Genomic DNA, 18,106 nt, shown 5'->3' on the forward strand with positions numbered 1-18,106 from the left:
ATGTCTCACTTGGCAATCTCTCTATCCTTCAATTCCTCCTATTTTCACTGTGAGCACTCCATCTCTCATTATCTATCACTCTCTTTACCCACGTTCTCCATTCATCCCTCCCTCGTTCCTCTCGCCAGGCGCAGAGGGCTCCCAGTGGACGGCGTACTGTTTTGTTGTGTTTCAGGGTGGTTAAGGTATAACAGGGTCCTGTGGGTCCTTCAGGGCCTCTCGTCTGAGGTATCCCTGTCATATGCCTGAGGAGCTTTGGTGCTGCTAACGAATGAAACAGATAAATTTTTAAGCCTATCCTTCCCTATCTTTCTCTCCACGCGCGCACACACACACACACACACACACACACACACACACACATACACACTCCAGGAGAGGCATCTTTGTCTGACAGCTCACTGTTTACTCCCGTAGGACCTGTAGCCTGGATCTGCATTTGCAGCTACAGACTGCGCCTCCATGCCTTCCGATGATTAAGCCATTGTAACGGTAGACAAAATGAAAACCTACAAACAACACCAGGACTGTTATGACTTCACTCCGGAGCATCTGCAGCAACAAGTTTATGCTCTAGCATGAATATAGTTCTCAAGGTTTCTCATCGTCATTCCTGTGGCTTCGCGAGGCCTGTTTAGTGAGCGGGATTAGCTCGTCTCTGTGCAAACAAGCTTCTTGGAAATGTGTAAAGGCCAGAGCTAACAAAGAAAGTAGCTCCCTACTCACTGGGGGTCTCTGGGCTGTTATGAAAATAAGACCTTCTCTGCATGGCGGAAATGTATTTATAATCCTGGAACTATACTGTATCAATAATCTGAGGAGCTAATATTGTTGGATGACACTCTGCTGTCCCCATCCTCGTTGTTTATTTACCAATGTGAAACTCAATTTCTCTGCCTCCGCCTGGCCCCAATCCTCTCTCTGCCTCTCTCCTTTTTACCCCCCCCCCCCCCCCCCCCCCATTTTGCATGCCCTCTCTTCCTGTTTGTCATGATTTCAGCGCATTCATTTGAGATTGGAAAGTGTAAATCAGTTTGGACTTGTCCTGATGGTCCTTGCCTTCACACATGACGATCACGGCCGTGCCATTTTGCAGTATTGTTGTTGGTGTTGGACATCTTAGGGAACCCCGCCCCTCTGGAGAAGACTTGGAGCATAAATCCTGTTTAAAAGCAACAGTGGATGTGAGCCTCTATCACTTTTCTAAGCAGATTTGCAACAAAAAAAAAAAGGAAAAAAAAAAACAGCCCACTGGTCTATGGTTGCACTGAGTAAATGGATGGATAGGAGGGGATCAAGTGGGTGAAGGGTCCCATTAGATATTATTGCAACTGTGTAGCTGTGGATTACCACTCCCGCGTGGTTGTATGTGTGTATGAGTGTGTTTGTGTGTGAAAGAGGGAGTGATAAGAGACAGAAAGAAAAGGGTTAGTAATGGATGAGGGGAGGGGGGAGTAGGGGGAGGGATAACAATGTAATGCAATGCGTGTGTTTCACTCAGTGTTGTCACTTTGTGTTAATTTTAGACCGAGCGGTGAAGAGTTCATTGCACACTGATGAATTATAGATTAGACTTAAATTAGAAATAAAGTCAGACAATAACATATACCTTGTCAGTGCATACAACTACTCTCTGTTAATTTGTAGCGCAAACAAACTCACATCAGATCTGTCTCAAATTTTCAACTGTATTTTTACAGCTTTTTTTTTTTAAATTTATTTTCATTGTTGTATTTTATGACAGCAGTCTATCAATAAATGAGTATTCCTGTGAGTACACATTCAGTAGGCTACAGTACTGTGGTTAATACAGTAGAGTGCATTAATCATTGAACTCTATGAATTTTACATATTTTGCACTGGCATAGAGATGATTAAGATCAGCTGTTAGTCACTGGAAGTATAGCCATGCAATCAGTTAAGCACTTAGCTTCAGCGAGGGATCCCTCAGTGCACCGTGTTGCTTGACACATGCATAAAAAAATGATGAGGGGAGATGATACAAATGTTGTAGTAAAGGTTTTGAAGATTCCGCTATTAAAAATTGATCCTAGCATGATGCTAATTATTCCAACATCCTCAGACCTTTCCAGGCCTGACCTGTGTTTTCTATGAATAGTAACCCCCCCACCCCACCCCCCACCCCCAGGTGTTCATTCCTAAATTGCAAATCCAGGCTGTTGTTGAGCTCAGGTGGCACATGCTAACTTGTCCTACAGAACGCCCATGTGTCTTGTTTGAAGTGAGCTTGGCTCTAGGAAACAACCTCCAGGTTTTGACATCAAAACCAAGAATCAAGCCCCCTAATGGGCACCCCACTGTGGGCTAGAATTAGCGGGCTTACTTCTCTAAATGCCGGCGCCTCAGAGGATGAGATGGAGGGTGGAAAGCGTGTAAGGTAGGGGAGGAAGAGCGAGGATAGGAGGGAAGGAGGGGGGAGAGCAGAGATGGACTGGTACACCAAAGAAGGATGGTGAAAGAGGAGGGAAAGAAGTGCAGGGATTTACCAGGAGAGAGGTGTGTTTTAAAGGAAACCAGTCAGTATTTTCACATCATCCTGCACATACTGCTTGCGTATTGACGTGCAGTATATGCAAGATACAAGCAGGACTATTTGTACTAAGCAAAATGCTCACTAGACGGACTGTGTCTGTGCACACACATGACAGGGGAACATGAATGTGTTCCCGTGTGCAGGATTGCACGCTTTCATTCTTGCATGTAAGCATGTAACAGACATAAAACGGGACAGAGAGCCTCTGTAGAGACAGACAGCAGTGAGTGCCTGCAGCAAGCTCAGAGCTCGCGGGGTAATGCATACTCGCTCCTTGCCGTACCAGAGAGAAGGTGACACCAGTCAATCCCATTCTGACAGGGCAGCTGAGATAATAGTGGGCTTTGATTCCTTGCAATAACTCCTGCCAATCAAAATGAAAGGCATCGTGATTGCTGGGAACCACAAGTGTGTGCGTGTGCGAGTCACAGGGAGCTTACAGTATGTTATAGTATTGCTGGAAGATAATTGGAGGCAAATTGTGGTTATGTATTTTAAAGGCATTGTTATGCTTTGTTTTATTGTTCAAGAGAAAACACAAGAGATGGATGGCAGGAGAGACAAGTGCAGAGCTTTTACAGATCATCTGTGCTATGATAATGTCTGCAGGGGGTGTGTGTGTGTGTGTGTGTGTGTGTGTGTGTGTGTGTGTGTGAGTGAGAGAGAGAGAGAGAGAGATATGAGTGTGCAAGCAACTTGGCCCATTTTTCGACTGTTTGCTGTCAGGGGTCAGTGGGCGGTCTGTGTGAGCGTGTGTGTGTGTGTGTGTGTTTGCATGCAAACTGGTTTGTGCGTGTGCATGCATGTGGGGAATGAGGAGGGTGAATTCGGGGCTACGGGAAGGAGTCTTTCAGGTGGAATAAAAGCATTACTGCAGTGGTAGAAAGGTCAGCTGTAAACTTGTATCAGACTAGTGGTGATCACCCTGTGCTGCAGATCTCTGAGGTATTGAGCAGGCACGCTCTAATGGCTTTGATATATGGACTACAGGACTCCCTGAAGAGGTCAATACCGTAGCACTTTGTCTCTATGAGCAATGACCCTCTCAAGCTCCATTTAGAAGCTTTATATCTGCAGGAAATAGGCTGGAAAGGCCTCGGGCAGGGCACGTTGAAAGAGAGCTAATATGAATGAAGTATTTTCTAATCACTTCTTCTGTGCTCTAATCATTGTCCCAATCAATCATTAGTTATGGCGGTATAAGCATATTGCGCCGGACGTTATCAGAAGGAGATTTTGATGTGGTTGAGAGAAGAACAAGAGAATATGAGCTGAACAGAACTAAAAGAGCTGATTTATCACTACTGTATTTTGGAGGGCAATGGCAGTGTAAAGACTGGTGTCTAATAGGGTTTCGTCATTACCACAGAATCGCGTGAGTCACAGTGTTTAATGAGAGTGACAGACGTGAGACTCGGCTCCAAATTTGTTGATTTATCTACAAATTGTCAATGTTGTCTGGAAGAAAGAGATAAAGCGTACAGTAGCTCGAGAAAACAGAAACCACAACTGACAGAACAGAGAGCCATGTTTGATTTTGGCCAATTTCTCTTCAAACGCATCCGGACATAATGGGCACGATCGCGGTCCCTTCTGAGTGTATTGATTTGGAAGCAACCTTTAGTGAGAGAAGCCAAATACTGTTTATGAATGTCTGCTGTAATTGAAATGAGCAGATGTTGCAATATTGTTCCACTGTGCTCAATAACGGGCTTCTTGTGCTATTTTTCTCCTCCACCCTGTCTGTTCAATCCCCTCTTTCCCTTTCATTTCCCCCCGATGGCCCATCCCTCTTCTGCCCTGCTGTCCTCACTACCTTTCCCCTCCACCTTCCTACCTGCTTCCAGACTGTGTGCTCTGTGCTGTGGCTGTGCTGAGTGACTAAGCGGAGCGCTTTGAGCCATGGAGGAGATGGACAGTAAACCCTACCAGCCGTTGTCTAAGGGGCGCCATGAGATGGAGATGTCCTACACCAGCTCATCTGACGAGAGCGAGGACGGCCGCGCCCACCACCGCTCCTACACTTCACGCGAAACCCTGCCGGACTACACGCATGAGCTACGCCTCACCCTCGGGTCACACCGGGAGAGACAGAGCAACTACAGCCAGGCCCAGCCAGGTACCGCGCTTATTGCATGTTTAAGCTGGATGTGTTTACCTTTGAATATATGTTCACATTTGTACAGTTACTGTATGTGGTCGCAAATGGATACAGGCACAAAGAAACATACATATAGGCACACACACACACACACACACACACACACATACACACACACACACACACACACACACAGAGGTCTTTAAAAGAGCCTATGTGAATTACCTATTACAGTCCACAATGAGCCAGAAGGACAGTCGGAGGCAGCCAATTACCTCTTCTCCACGGAGGTGATATTTCTCTCCCACAGCTAAAGTAGGTCAACCCCAAACCTCTCTGGCCTCACCTGGGGTGGAACACCACCCTTCATTACACACACACTCACAGATACAAACACAGGTGGACATAGGCACATGTAGAGGCGCACGTTGACACATACACACCGAAAAATTCTTCCCTGCCGGTGACGGGAGGAGAAATGGGCCAGCGCATGCTGTGATGGATGGCCCTTATGCAGGTCATGTGTGGCGTTAAGACAGAAGCCGCACCTCTTCAGGAGCAGACCACTGCGCAGGGTTCATCGTGATCAATAGATACTCTTTCCGCCACCCCAACCTCCTGCTACTCTGCAAGACCTACCCACCATGCTAACAAGCAACATTAGCCATTCATAACAGTTACAACTCCTGACAAGCATGCCGCTTGGGATTTCATGGTTTGAATGCCACCTGCTATGGATTTTGTCGTATTGTTCGCCGCGCAGCAACCCATCGACGGCCGTTAGTCCTCATCATGTTGGTTCGATGTCTTCCGTAGCGTTGTGGTGTCAAAGAGCTCCTGGTTTTTTCAACAGTTGCTCAGCCTTTCTGTTTCCATACACAAACAACATCCCCCTGCCATCAGTGTCATATGGTAAGGCGCAAAAGACCCCCCAAAGCGGCCTTTGAAATGTCAATGGCAGCCGGTTCTGCGAAGCACATCTGTTCATCTTTGGGCAACGAAGCTATATATAGTATACCCTACCTAAGTAACCAACTGTTAAGGGGGGACGTTGCCTCCAGTGACATTTTTAATGGATTATGGTGTTCCTGACAAAGATCAGACAGTTCGTTTCTCTTCTAATTCCCCACCCATGTTCTTCATATTTCCCTTCATCTTTTAAACTGCCGTATCTCGCCCTCTCCTCCCTTCCTTCCTTCCCTCTCTTCTCCTCTCTTCTCCCAGCTGTTTATTTTCCCTAATATTACGAATTCCTCTCTGTCCACTTAATCGCACATCAAGCTTTTTCTCTGCTCTACATTGCCCTGTCTCTACCCAAAATCTCTTTCCATTAGAAAGATACTGTTGATAGATGAATAGCCAGTCAGCTAGACCCACTGCTCTGTTATCTATCTCCAGCACATAAGAGAGTTGACCAAAATAATTAGTTTTGCCTGTTAATTAACTCAAATGAATTAATTCGCACTCTCCAATATTTTGTTTACAAAGCCAGAAATTAGTTACAGTATAAATCTTTGAAGTATTCACAGTCTTACAAGGACTGAATCATTTGAGTATATACGGACCTTCTTACCACCTAATGCATGAAGTTAAACTCCATTTAATACATATATTTTAACAAGAGGGTAAACACAAGGGTTTGGACACAACAAAGTGGGAAAAAAAACACACAGCTCTATGAATTCTGTTAATATCAGTCGAGCAAATAGGATGAAATTGATTATCGTGTTCTCCAAAATAATGGTAGCCTGAGAACAAAAAGAGAATTTCTATGTAAGTTGTTGTATTATTAATGCACTGATAGACTGCACTACTGTTCGACTGCTAATTATGTCATATCCACATTTTTACTAAAAAGAGCACTGTCCCTTACTGGCTTATTCAATTCAGTTTTTTTTTACTTTTTTAGAAGAATATAAGCTGTAAAGTAAAAATTTTTGTAAGTGATAAACATGCAGAGGGTGATGAAATACTTTTTTCAGGTCACATCAGTGTGTGCAGCCCTTCCTCTCAGGTCACACTACATGGTACGGCAATCTAAACGTGGCCTGAGAGACAAAACTTGAGTATACAGCACTTCCTGGTCCCACATTTGCTGTGTGGTAATTTGATTTAACACGTTCATCTAGATGTATTTAAGATATAAACACAAAACTGAAACCTCTACAATACAGAGCCTTGATATTAGTTAATATGCCAGTCAAAGGCCCTTATCGTGGATTTGTGGATATCGAGCACCAGTGCTGCATGCATCCAAACAATAGTCAGTTAATTGAGTACAAAACCATCTGACACATGGTTTCAAGGCCCCTGTAAGTCTGGGGCCCTTGTGCGGTTGCCTTGGTGAGGGGGACTTGTAACAGTAATTAAACCCTTGGGTGAACACGATTTAGATGTTTTTATCTTCCATAACATCCAGGACTGCATTACAATGAAATTATAACCCAGACTGTTTTGGTAGATATTTGCTTATAACAAGTACTTACGACGTTGGGCGAAAGTAGTGTTAAATACATAAATTGTCAATTTTTTGCTGAAATGAGTCGGAAGCGGCGAACTGTAATGGCAGGAAATGGGAAGTTATTCAGAAAATATATTGTCCCTCTAATCACCTGCTAAAATCTCTTTGTGTGTTATGAATTCGTTTCAAAACAAAATGTTTACATGACTTTTCAGTTCACAGTCGATCCATGTTTGTTACCTTGAGGAAATAGCCTATTTGCTCCTGAATTGCCCTCTTGCAGCCAATTTGAGCTAAACAGAAGTGTGTAGCGGTGACCAATCTTGCGCCGGTTTAATTCCGGCAGAACAGTATGTGAGCCACAGTTGGTCTTGACCCCATCAAACAGGCACAGCAGGATACATCGCTGGTCAATGGAGTGGTCAACAGGGCTGTGGCTTTTATTGAAACACTGTGGTTCGTGTTCAGAGGACCTGACCTAACACAAATATTAACTGCACTAAGTGAGAAGGAGAGGAAGTCTTTCCTTGCTTCGTCTGCATTCGGTGGAGTAGATATATGTGGCCTGGCTACAGTGGTATCTGTATAGATTTCAATTTATGCCCTTGATTTCTTTGAAATTACATCAGCTCCATCACTTCCATTTATACATTCTAAACAGAAAACTCGAGGAGGTGGCGAGGAAGAAAATTTACTCAACTGCCTCTGCAGGAAAAAAAAAAACTAGAACTCAATTGAATTGAATTGAATTGAAGTGTAACCAGAGGACTAACACAGTATATCTGATGTTCTCAGATAACTGGTTGATACTTGGGATTGGAGGGCATTCTAATACCTGAAAGCATAGGAGGCTCAATTTTTCCCTCAGTCTGAGTCAATATTAATAAGGTTTGATCTTTATCTGATCTCTTCACCCCACCAAGGAGAATATAGATGAGATCAGTGCTCTGTTTGAGCAGCAGTTCAATACATCTTGAGCTCAATAACACACATCAGGCAGCATGAACAGGATATAGCTTCCCTGCAAATGGTTAAGAAAAATCGAGGGTGGCATTTTGATTTGGACTTCTGCTGCAAAACTTTTAATAAATGCTTGCTCAAATAACAGCCTGTCCCTTGACATAATTTGGGGTGTGTTCAGTGTTTGGCTTGTAAGTGCTTCCCGCTAACAAACACCTGGTCAGCTTAGTTGCTAAAGCAAATAAAAACACATGCCGGTATTAAAGGCTTTACAGCTCTCAATCTGCATATCTCTCCATCATCCTCCTCCTCCTCCTCCTCCTCCTCCTCCAGAATTAGACTTCTGCAAGGCCGGGCAGATGAGGAGCCCAGACTACCACATCCACCAACAGCAGCAGCAGCAGCAGCAGCATCAGGAGGAGGAGGAGGAAGCGTTGTGCTCCGGACCGGTTGCTCATGTCCACAGCCGTGCCTACTCCCTGGGCGTGGGCTCGGACGTGGACACTGAGCCGGAGGTGGACCCGTCTCCTGCTCACGGTCTGCAGCACATGTGGATGCGCGGCCTCAAGTCTGAGCAGAGCTCCTGCCTCACGAGCCGCGCCAACTCCGCCCTCTCTCTCACCGACACCGAGCATGACAGGAAGTCTGAGCCTGACAATGGTGAGTGAAAAATCTCTATTCTTACTCTGTAAGGGGGGATGGAAGAAGCCCAGGGAGGATAAAACTTCAGCTTTAGCAGACAATGTAGTGCACCTTTGATGATTCGATTTTGTGCATAGAAGCAGCATGCATAATTTCTCTCCTTGACTGTATTTCATGTTACATCCTCACGGCCTCTTATTATAAAGAGAAGTTTCTCACCAACAAATGCAAAGAAAAACAACATATAACATTAAAACTCCTTTCAAGGTTTAAGTTACAGCCTTGGGCAATTACATGATTGAAACTCTCCGTTTTTGAACTAATGCTAATGCTTAAGTTCCTCTCTCTTTGAAGGCTCTTTGATGTGACTAAATACAGAAAATGTGCTATTGGTTATTTAGTCTCTGAAGTGAGCTCGTATTGGAGGTGAAACTGGGGTTAACTGAGGATGGAGCTTGAGGAAAAGTCCGGCGACGAACATCCACAGCATATGGCTTGGAGAAGGATGAATATCCATTGAAAGTGGAAGCCAGATTTTGGTTTAAGGCTTGGAGGAAAAGGAATTGTAGGGGTCGGACATCCACAGTACCTTACTGGCTGCATGAGGGCAGCTGACAGCCGACTCTGTGGGAAGACTGTAGCCTGGAAGGAAGGAAAAGTTGAGAGGCGGGGGTGAAGATCTGGGGCCAACTAGAGAAGAGTCTGGGCCGGTGCCAGCTATCTGTCTTGCACTGCTGGGCTTGGCTGGGCTCCCTGCAGATGGAGAGTTAGTTAGGGGTGCACACAAACAAAGACAGAGCTCTCCAACCGATCCCCAAGGGCACTGTCTGTTTATATGCTGCAAAAAAGGTGGAACATATTCTGTGGCTGAGAAAAGGGAGGGTGATGGAGAAAGAGAGAGAGAGAAAAAAAGAATAAGAGGGGAATAATAGAGACAGGGATAGCAAAAAATGCTAATGAGAGAATAGAAATGGTAATGTAATGATATAATTAGAATGAGAATAAAAAGGGAATGAGTGGTTGAGGGTAAAACAGGTGAAGGAGAAGCTGATTTAGAATGAGTGGTAGACAAAGATGGTGGGAGAAGGAGGAGACTGGGATCATGTGAAGAAGGGTTCAGGATGTGCCTGTTTATGTTTGGGATGCACCCAGGGGTGCTGTTTAATGGCAGCCAGATTGGACATGGAATCAGCCTTGTGCAAAAATCACACGATGGAAGAGGGGAGAGAGTGAGAGAGAGGGAGAGTGGGAGTGCTTGCAGCATTACACAGTAATCAATTTGTGATGGCTGTGTGCATATGGACCAAAGTTATTACCATTTGAGATGAGGGACTCCATCTTTATCCAGGGTCAGAATGAAAGCTGCAAATATGGGGGGTTGGAGGCAGATGGGCACAGAGCAGAGGAAACAGAAGCAAATGAGGATGGATGGAGTCACAGAAGTGAGAGGAGAGGATTTAAAATGTTCAAAGCATTTGGTTTTACTGCGACAATGCACCAGGAAAAGCTGGTTTATGTGTGGATTCCATATGTCACATGAAGTTCTGTGCAGTGTGTCCTCAGGCTCTCAAAATCTTGACACAATCTCAAGAAGACGCTCTTCTTCCGTTTGCTCGCGCTTTACCCCTTACGTCTGTGTTTTCTCTTGCATAGGTATCCTTTGCTTGGCAAGCTGTTTTCCTCTCCTCTCACCGACATCCCATTTATTCTCATCCTCTTCCTGTCCATCTTTCTCTGACACGTGGCCAGGTGTGTCCATGCGTGGCATCCTCTAATAGGAAATGCATTATGGATGTCACATATCTCTCCATCAGCACAACAAAGTCTCACACGCCCCTCTGTTCCCAGCGATAATGAAAGTTAGAGCTACTCGCAAAAAGATGTTGGCGTAAAGGGGCTGAAATCAAAAAGCTAACGTCCCTGCCAAAATGAAAGTGCATTTTAAGTCAGCCCGACCTTGCACTCCCTTTGTCTTCAGAGCTCGCCCCCTCCCAAACCCATTAATGATGTCAGCTTCAAACTGGCAGGAATCCTTTTGTTCCTGGTCTGATTGAAGCTGACAAGTCAATTTAGTCAGTGTGTGTGTTTGTGTGTGTTTGTGTGTGTGTGTGTGTGTGTGTGTGTGTGTGTGTGTGTGTGCATGTGTGGATTCAAGTGTGAGAAAAATAGAAAGAGGGAGGGACAGATTAAGAAAGAGTAAAGGAGAAAGAGATTCAGCTTGTGTGTGAAGCCATGTTTGTACAGATGTCTGTCTTTATTCTGTTTCATGTGTGTGTGAGTGTGTGTGTGTGTGTATGTGTGTCTGTGTGATAGGGTGATGGTGGTGGGAGGGTGCATGTCCAACTGTGACACCTCCCCTGAGGAAGGCTGGGGGCATTCTCGAGCACCAGTCAGACCTGCTGACAAACTCGGGAAAGCATCAACACCCTGAATTGACGACAGTGCACCGTTAGAACAGAGGAGATTGGCAGTAGAAAGACAACACGTAGTTCAGCTAGAGTTTACTGCTGACACACGCACATATGCACGCACATACACTATACTTATATGGCCAGAAATATGTGGACACCCATAATACCCATAATAGCCATGTCATTGCAACTGCAGCTATCAAACTAATATGCGTCTATGTGGGGAGGCTATGTTATGGAACCTGGCTGCAGGGATTTGTCCCCATTCAACCCAAAACAGCATAAGTGAGGCTGGGCAATAAAGCTGGGTGACTCACAGTGCCAGTTCATCCCAAAGGTGTTGGATGTGGATGACGTCAGAGCTCTGTGGAGGCCAGTGACGCTTTTCCGCAGCAAATTCGGACACGGCTTTGTGCATGAGGACACTGTCATATCTAAACAAGTAAGAGCCTGAACTGTTGCCAAAAGGGTGGAAGCACACTATTGTCTGAAATATTGTGTGCTGTAGCAAGAAGATTTCCTTTTGTTGAAACTAAACCAACTAAACTATTAAAAACACCACCAGGACAAAGGTACTTGAGCATCCAAGCTAAGAGGCAGTTAGCTTATTAGCATGACAACTGGAGGAAGGGAGAAACTAGCTAGCCTCACTAGCTAGCTGTATCTTGTTTGTTAACGCACAGACTTTATATAATTATAGTCTCTCTCTCTCTCTCTCTCTCTCTCTCTCTCTCTCTCTCTCTATATATATATATATATATATATGCTTATACAATTCATGGCATAGACGTAAATGGTCTTATCTAACTCTTGGCAAGAAAGAGAGTAAGTGTTTTTCCAAAAATGTGTAAATCTTGAGTCTTCACCAGTGACAATGATGCTCGTGTAGTGGGTGTGAGCGGTGAAATAAATGCCGAGAGAAAGAGAAGAGGAGGGCTGATGGGAGTGGGGGAGAGAGGGAGGGAGGGAGCAGATAGAATTGGTGTCACTCTTGTGAATTACTGCAGTGTGGAATAATAATTAAAAAAAAAAAACTACATTAGCTGTATTATCTGGGTTACAACACTGTCCCAAAATGAGATGCTAATTAATTGACCACTTTTTCATTAGTTTAATCAGTTGCAGATTTACTCCAGCCTATTGTCTATCTTTTTAGCTTATCTATTTTCCTCCACTTTTGGGATCGACACATTGGCGTGTAGCAGACTGCCTCGTGGTTTTACATCACTGCACTTTTCATACATCATCCTTGGAGCAGAGAGGGTTCTAAGGCAACTGCAAACAGCAGACCAATGAAAGCCTCTATCACTCATTATGGTAGATAACATTCTGTGCTAAAATGCAAATGTCTGTGTAATTACCATGGCCTGAGTAAGCACTTGATTCTGATTGGCCGCGGGACGTCCATTATTTTTTAAAAACTTGACAACTCGCTTATAACTGTCTGATCACAGTGCTAAATTAATACACTAGAAAGGTTTAAGTGTTCAATTTCTGCCATACACTGCAGATAATGGTTTGAAGAAAATGGGTTTTCAAATTGCCTCAAACATTTACAGTCCCCAAGTTAGCAATCAAGTCTTATGAAAGCAGTGGCACTGAAAAACATGGCTCAGAATGAATGTAATCCCCTGACATGAAGACGTGTTAGCCCTCAGCTGTTGATCTGACCGCGCTGTGACACTGTGTTAATACTGCAAACACAATGACATAAAACCACATTAAAAATATAACCTAGTAGATATAAATAAATAAAGATGTACATCAGTATTCAGGTTTTATTTGGTTTTATGTTTATTAGCAGGCTGATAGTAGTAGAATATTCTAAAGCAGGATGTGGCTAAATGAATAATAAAAACCTAAGATCATGTGATGGACACTAAGTCATTTCAACACGAATAAATGTTCCTTCCACATTCATTTTAATCAAGCAGTAATTTATTTACACTTGACAGCTTGTGTCTCTAGATTTCAATTTTTCAAACAAATTTCAGGCTATTGATAGTTTTTGTTTCTCAAATCTTAAAATTTGTTGGTCTCACTGTCTTATGTCTTTGTAAATGGAAAACATTTGGGATTTGGGCTGTTGGTCTGCCTAAACAAGTAATCTGAAGACATCACAAAAGGCAATGAGAAATGATGATATACATCTGTCACTTTTTTTGTGTGATTAACATTAATCCAAAACAAAATCGTCACATTATCTGATAATGACGATATTGTTGGTTGCATCAACGCATAAAAATATATTGTACTTGAAAAAAGTGTCTCATTCACAAATCCTCATATGTTAGAACTTGAAAATGTTTTCAGTGCAGCTTTTAACAACTGTGTTGCACACAGAAGTAATCCCAGTAATTTCAATTTCTCATAATATGCTTGTCCAATAAATGAAAGATAAGAATAATGAATGTTCTCCACCATGAATGACTGTGAAAGTTATTCTGTAACAGAGTAGACACCTGCCAGGTTTATACTTACCAACTGTAAATTAGCAGAATTACCCCAAAAATAGATTGCTGCCATTAGACCTTCAAATAAAGTTTTTTTTTTTTTTTTTTTACAGCGTAGCTTTTGTCCTTGCCTTGAAATAAGACAAGCATGAATGTTACCTTAAACGTAAATGTTACATGCTGGCTATAAACTAGGTTGTTCGGGGGCCTGTGGGACGGCACAATGTCATAGAGAGCTCTCATATCCTTTATAAACACGGTCCATTATTTTTATAATGATGTGCCAAAGTTTTGCAGTCAAGTTTGGCCAAGCTGTATTCAAGTAAGTGTTGCAGAAGGTTAGCAAGGGCATGAAGACAAAGGGCTGGAGAGTGGAGTGAAAAACTGACCTTATGGTTTAATGAGCAAGCATACGGCACAGAGAAAGACAAAGAGAGGGCACAGAGAAGATGGGAAGACAGAGGGGCTCGCACAGGACCTTGCACTGGATATTGGGCAGCCATCAGAAAATCTTGGCGAGGTTTCGCTTTTAGACTTGTTTTTTAATTTAGCTAGCAGCGACTTGACACATGTTATAGCTATATTTGAAATACCATTCTGATGGACTGATGGAACCCGGTGAAATAGCAACAGGTGTTATACGGAGTTAAATCTCAGATGGGAATCAGATTTTCAGGACTTCTCCACACCATGATGCAATTCTGACATTTATTAGGCAACTTGGACTTTTAATTAGATAGTGAGGGAATTACAAATGTTTCCTGTAAGCTCTCTTATCCACAAGTGTCAGATAAGAGCATTTAAGCAATGTGAATGAAATGGGTTTTATGTGTTTTTCCTCCTTCTGATGTTGGAAGACACAAATCTCCTTTTGGCAGCTCTGCAGCCGCGATACTCGGTGGAATCAGGAAAGTACAATGCCCTGAGAGACAGAGACATCCGCAGATGTGCCAGCACAACCACACATATGGAGATGCACAGACACACAAGCTACATCCCAGCATCTCCTTTGACCTGCCTGGCGTGCTTGTATGTGCGTGCAAGCGGAGGTCTAAGTGGCAACACCAGGCGAACAGCCGTGTACTCTGACTCCCTTCTTGCCTTCCTAAGGCCCAAGGGGTTTTGCAGGAATGGATTTGTCTATTAGCTCGTAAAGAACATTGCTCAGTGCCATATCGATCATCTGAGCTGTAACGTTTAGGGTCTTTAAGTTGTAGAGTTGATCTAGTGGTACACAGACTCCCCTGGCTATTTTACCAGAGTGAGAGATGATCAACTTAACCCTGGTGCTGCGCTTGGCCAGAGGAAACGCTATAAACACGTCCGCTGGAGCCAGGAACCGTTTTTATTGAAATACCCATTCAGCCATCCAGGAGAGGCTGAAGAGCTCCCATGAATCCGCCAGGTGCCTTATTGTAGCAACAGCGCAGTTGTGCGGTTTTCCTCTTCTTTAATAGCAGTCTCATCACATAGTTAGCCATGCAGGCTTCTGTTCTTGACAAGCTGTCAGAATGTTGGACCCCGCCCTGTTGTCCTAATGATGGACCTTTGCAGCTCACTGATCCGAAAGAAGACCTACTGGACTGTACTACTGGTTGATGGGGGGTTAGGGATGTGTGTGCGTGCATGCGTGCGCTTCAGGGAGAGACAGAAAAGAGAGAGAGGGGGATCATTTTCTGTCTGTCTCTGTGAATGCCCCTCCTCCATTCTCATCTCGCTGCCATGGCAACAGTCATCAAATCAGAGCATCAGCCGTAGCTTTCATCTCACACTGTCCACTGGCTGCCTACAGGCTGTCTGTATACATAAACTCTGTGATGTTTCCATCACAGGGTCCAGCCGCTACTTGCTTTTTAATAAGCGGTCACATCCCGCACAATTCCGCGATCACCTACACAGCAGAGGAGGTGAGAGGCGAGCTGATTTTTTCTAATGAACAGTTGAATAAGCGGGCTTAAAACTGTTTTTAGCTCCCAGCGCTGTTGGAGTATTAAAATGAGAGGAGAGCATGCTGAGTGGCACATGAATAAGCTCACAGCAGAAAGGAACAATAGCCCTGAGAGTGTACCGAGAGATTAGTGCAAATCAGAGTATTCTGAATTGGGGGAGATGGGGGCAGAGAGGGGGCGGAGGACACAGGTGTCTGTATGGACACACACACTTAAATGCCCACACACGCTCGTGCTGTTTTGTCTTTATTTGTGTGTGTGTGTGTGTGTATGTGTGTGTGAGAGGGGTCAGAGGGGTATGTACTTTGGAGGGGTGGTAGAAATGCTACATTTTTCCGAATCCAAATTTTCCTCTGTTTTTTCTTTTAGCTAAGATTTTTGCATGCAATCGTAGAGGAAAGATGCAGGTTTCTATGAATGGGAAACTACAAAGCTTAACCGAACAATGATGGAGAAAGGAAAAGAAAAGTAAGCAAAGCAAGACCTTTATATCCTGCACAATAACCTCCTCAGGGTGCATGAATGGGAGCTGTCACCGAGCAGGTTTCTGCTGTTGAAAAAAATCTTGTCTGAATAACAAACTTACAGTGTCATTAATATTCTTTTAATCACAATTGTCATCTGAGCCTGCATAGGGATGTAAATGCCAAGAGGATGTCAGCGATAGTAGTAAAGACAGCGCAGTGGTTTCCCCGCCATTAACAATTGCTGCCATTTTAGTTTAACTGCTTGTAGTAATGGCTGCTCCTCCGCCGCAGCCGTCGTGATACTGCCAGGGACACTTCTGCCATAGCTGCCTCAGTGCCAGTGTTAAAGGCTGCCATCACAGCCGTGGTGCCAGTAGTAAAGGCTGTTGTTACATGGCACGGTGCCCTGAGCCTGTCAGACCTCCAGGGTGTGTACACCACCTGTCATTATCAGCTCTCAGCCCTGGCAGCTACGGACAGATAATGGTCCACTGGGTCTCACCCAACAATCTGCTGACCAGTATGAGTACTGCTGCTTGGACGGCTGGACACCTACGCGCACACACATGCCCGTGTGTGAGTGTGCACGTACACGAACACACAGACGTGAAGTAAAGTGCTCAGGCGGTACCGGGACTTCAGCGCAGAACAAACTGTCCACACCTAAGAAGAAAAAATAACTTTTTAAGTGAGGTATGAGTTGAAGCATAAACCAAAATGAGAAAAAAAACACAAGTGATATATGAGCCTATTTCACTCATTCACTTTGCCCTGGGATGGACTCCTTCTTCTCACTGGAGAATTGTCTGTATGATTTATTGGATTGGATTGCAACCTTTGTCACAGGCTGCTTTTAATTGAAAAAGCCACAATAGGACTTTGGAAAGCCATTAATTGTTACGGTTAATTAAGGTAAACATTAAATGAAGAGAGTTTTAATTGGTTTCTCTTGATGAGGGTAGGGATCTGGGGTGACCAGAATCTGCATATGTAAATAACTGAAAACTCCTCCAGGCCTTGGCTTAACTCTCTCCGCCTTAAAGTCCTCCCTCTCTTTCTTTCTGTGTTTTGTTTATTTTCCTCTCCGTTTCCGTCACTGTCTCTCTCCTCTCTGTCTCTTTTCTTACACACACACACACACACACACACTAGAGACTCGCACACCTTGGCCCCAACCATGCTGTCAGCAATACAAATGGGGTGCTTTTGTCAAGTGACATTGATGTGATGTATGTACATGCTAAATGCTAAACTGGCGCTCCCTGAAGGGATACATTTGTTAAGATGAGACGTGACAGATTGGCATAAGACATCACCTTCGTATTTACAATATATGGAATTATTCCAAGGTCCCCTCCATCTGAGCAGACTGTGTTTTATTTTTAGCATTTTATTTTTAAAAGAGGAGGCTTTGTTGATACGCGTGTGCCCACTGGTGCTCATCATAGCATTCTTGATTGACCACTTTCTCCTCGCGCTTAAGATTCATTTGTATGCTGTCACACCGTGGCAAGGATTGCAATGTGCGTGTGAAAAAAAAAAATCACAAATATGTCAAATAGTAGAGTCTTTTTTTTCTTTTTTTCCACTTTTTTTTCTTTTTTTTATTGCATTTTCGCTGAACAGCTGCTACCTGTGCCAGAGGAAAGGGCGTTAATAGCGCACCCATTCACTTTGCTAGATAGATCGCCCTAACACCAGATAGATAATCATGCCGTTAAATAAATAGCTTCTTAAAATGCTTCAGAATACCGCTAAAAGCATGAGCATTTTATGGGCGACTTGGGAAAAGAGAGTGGTGGTGTTAAGGGGAGGGGGTGGAAACAGAATCTGCATTGTGGCTTTCTGCGCTTGAAAGTGTGTGTGAATTTGTATGTGTGTGTGTGGATGAGGCGAGCAGACAATTGAGCAGACTGCTCGGTCACCCGGTCATCCTGCTGCAGTAGACAAGCGTCTCATGGCCAATGCAGGGGCTGTTGCCAGTGTTTCACAAAAACTGAATGTGCTAGTGCCGTCCAAACAGATGCTCAATGCCATTTCCAGATAGTGTTTATATGTGTGCGCGTATGGTGGGGTGGGGTGAGTGCGTGCACGTGTGGATGCACACG

The 18,106-nt window shown here is 44.0% G+C and overlaps 1 protein-coding gene across 2 annotated transcripts in view; it reads left to right on the forward strand.

Moving 5' to 3' along the window:
- The window catches only part of tenm1 (teneurin transmembrane protein 1), a 165,843-nt gene that overhangs the window by 9,213 nt on the left and 138,524 nt on the right, over nt 1–18,106 (forward strand). Inside the window, exons 2-3 of one of the 2 annotated variants that reach the window (XM_056383289.1) lie at nt 4,402–4,673; nt 8,410–8,736. In XM_056383289.1, the coding sequence (XP_056239264.1) occupies nt 4,457–4,673; nt 8,410–8,736 (544 nt within the window). In that variant the 5' untranslated portion in view covers nt 4,402–4,456. The remainder of the gene's footprint in view (nt 1–4,401; nt 4,674–8,409; nt 8,737–18,106) is intronic. The other variant, XM_056383290.1, reaches the window with a different exon arrangement.

The sequence above is a fragment of the Seriola aureovittata genome, chromosome 8 (genome assembly GCF_021018895.1).
Source record: "Seriola aureovittata isolate HTS-2021-v1 ecotype China chromosome 8, ASM2101889v1, whole genome shotgun sequence".
NCBI lineage: Eukaryota > Metazoa > Chordata > Actinopteri > Carangiformes > Carangidae > Seriola > Seriola aureovittata.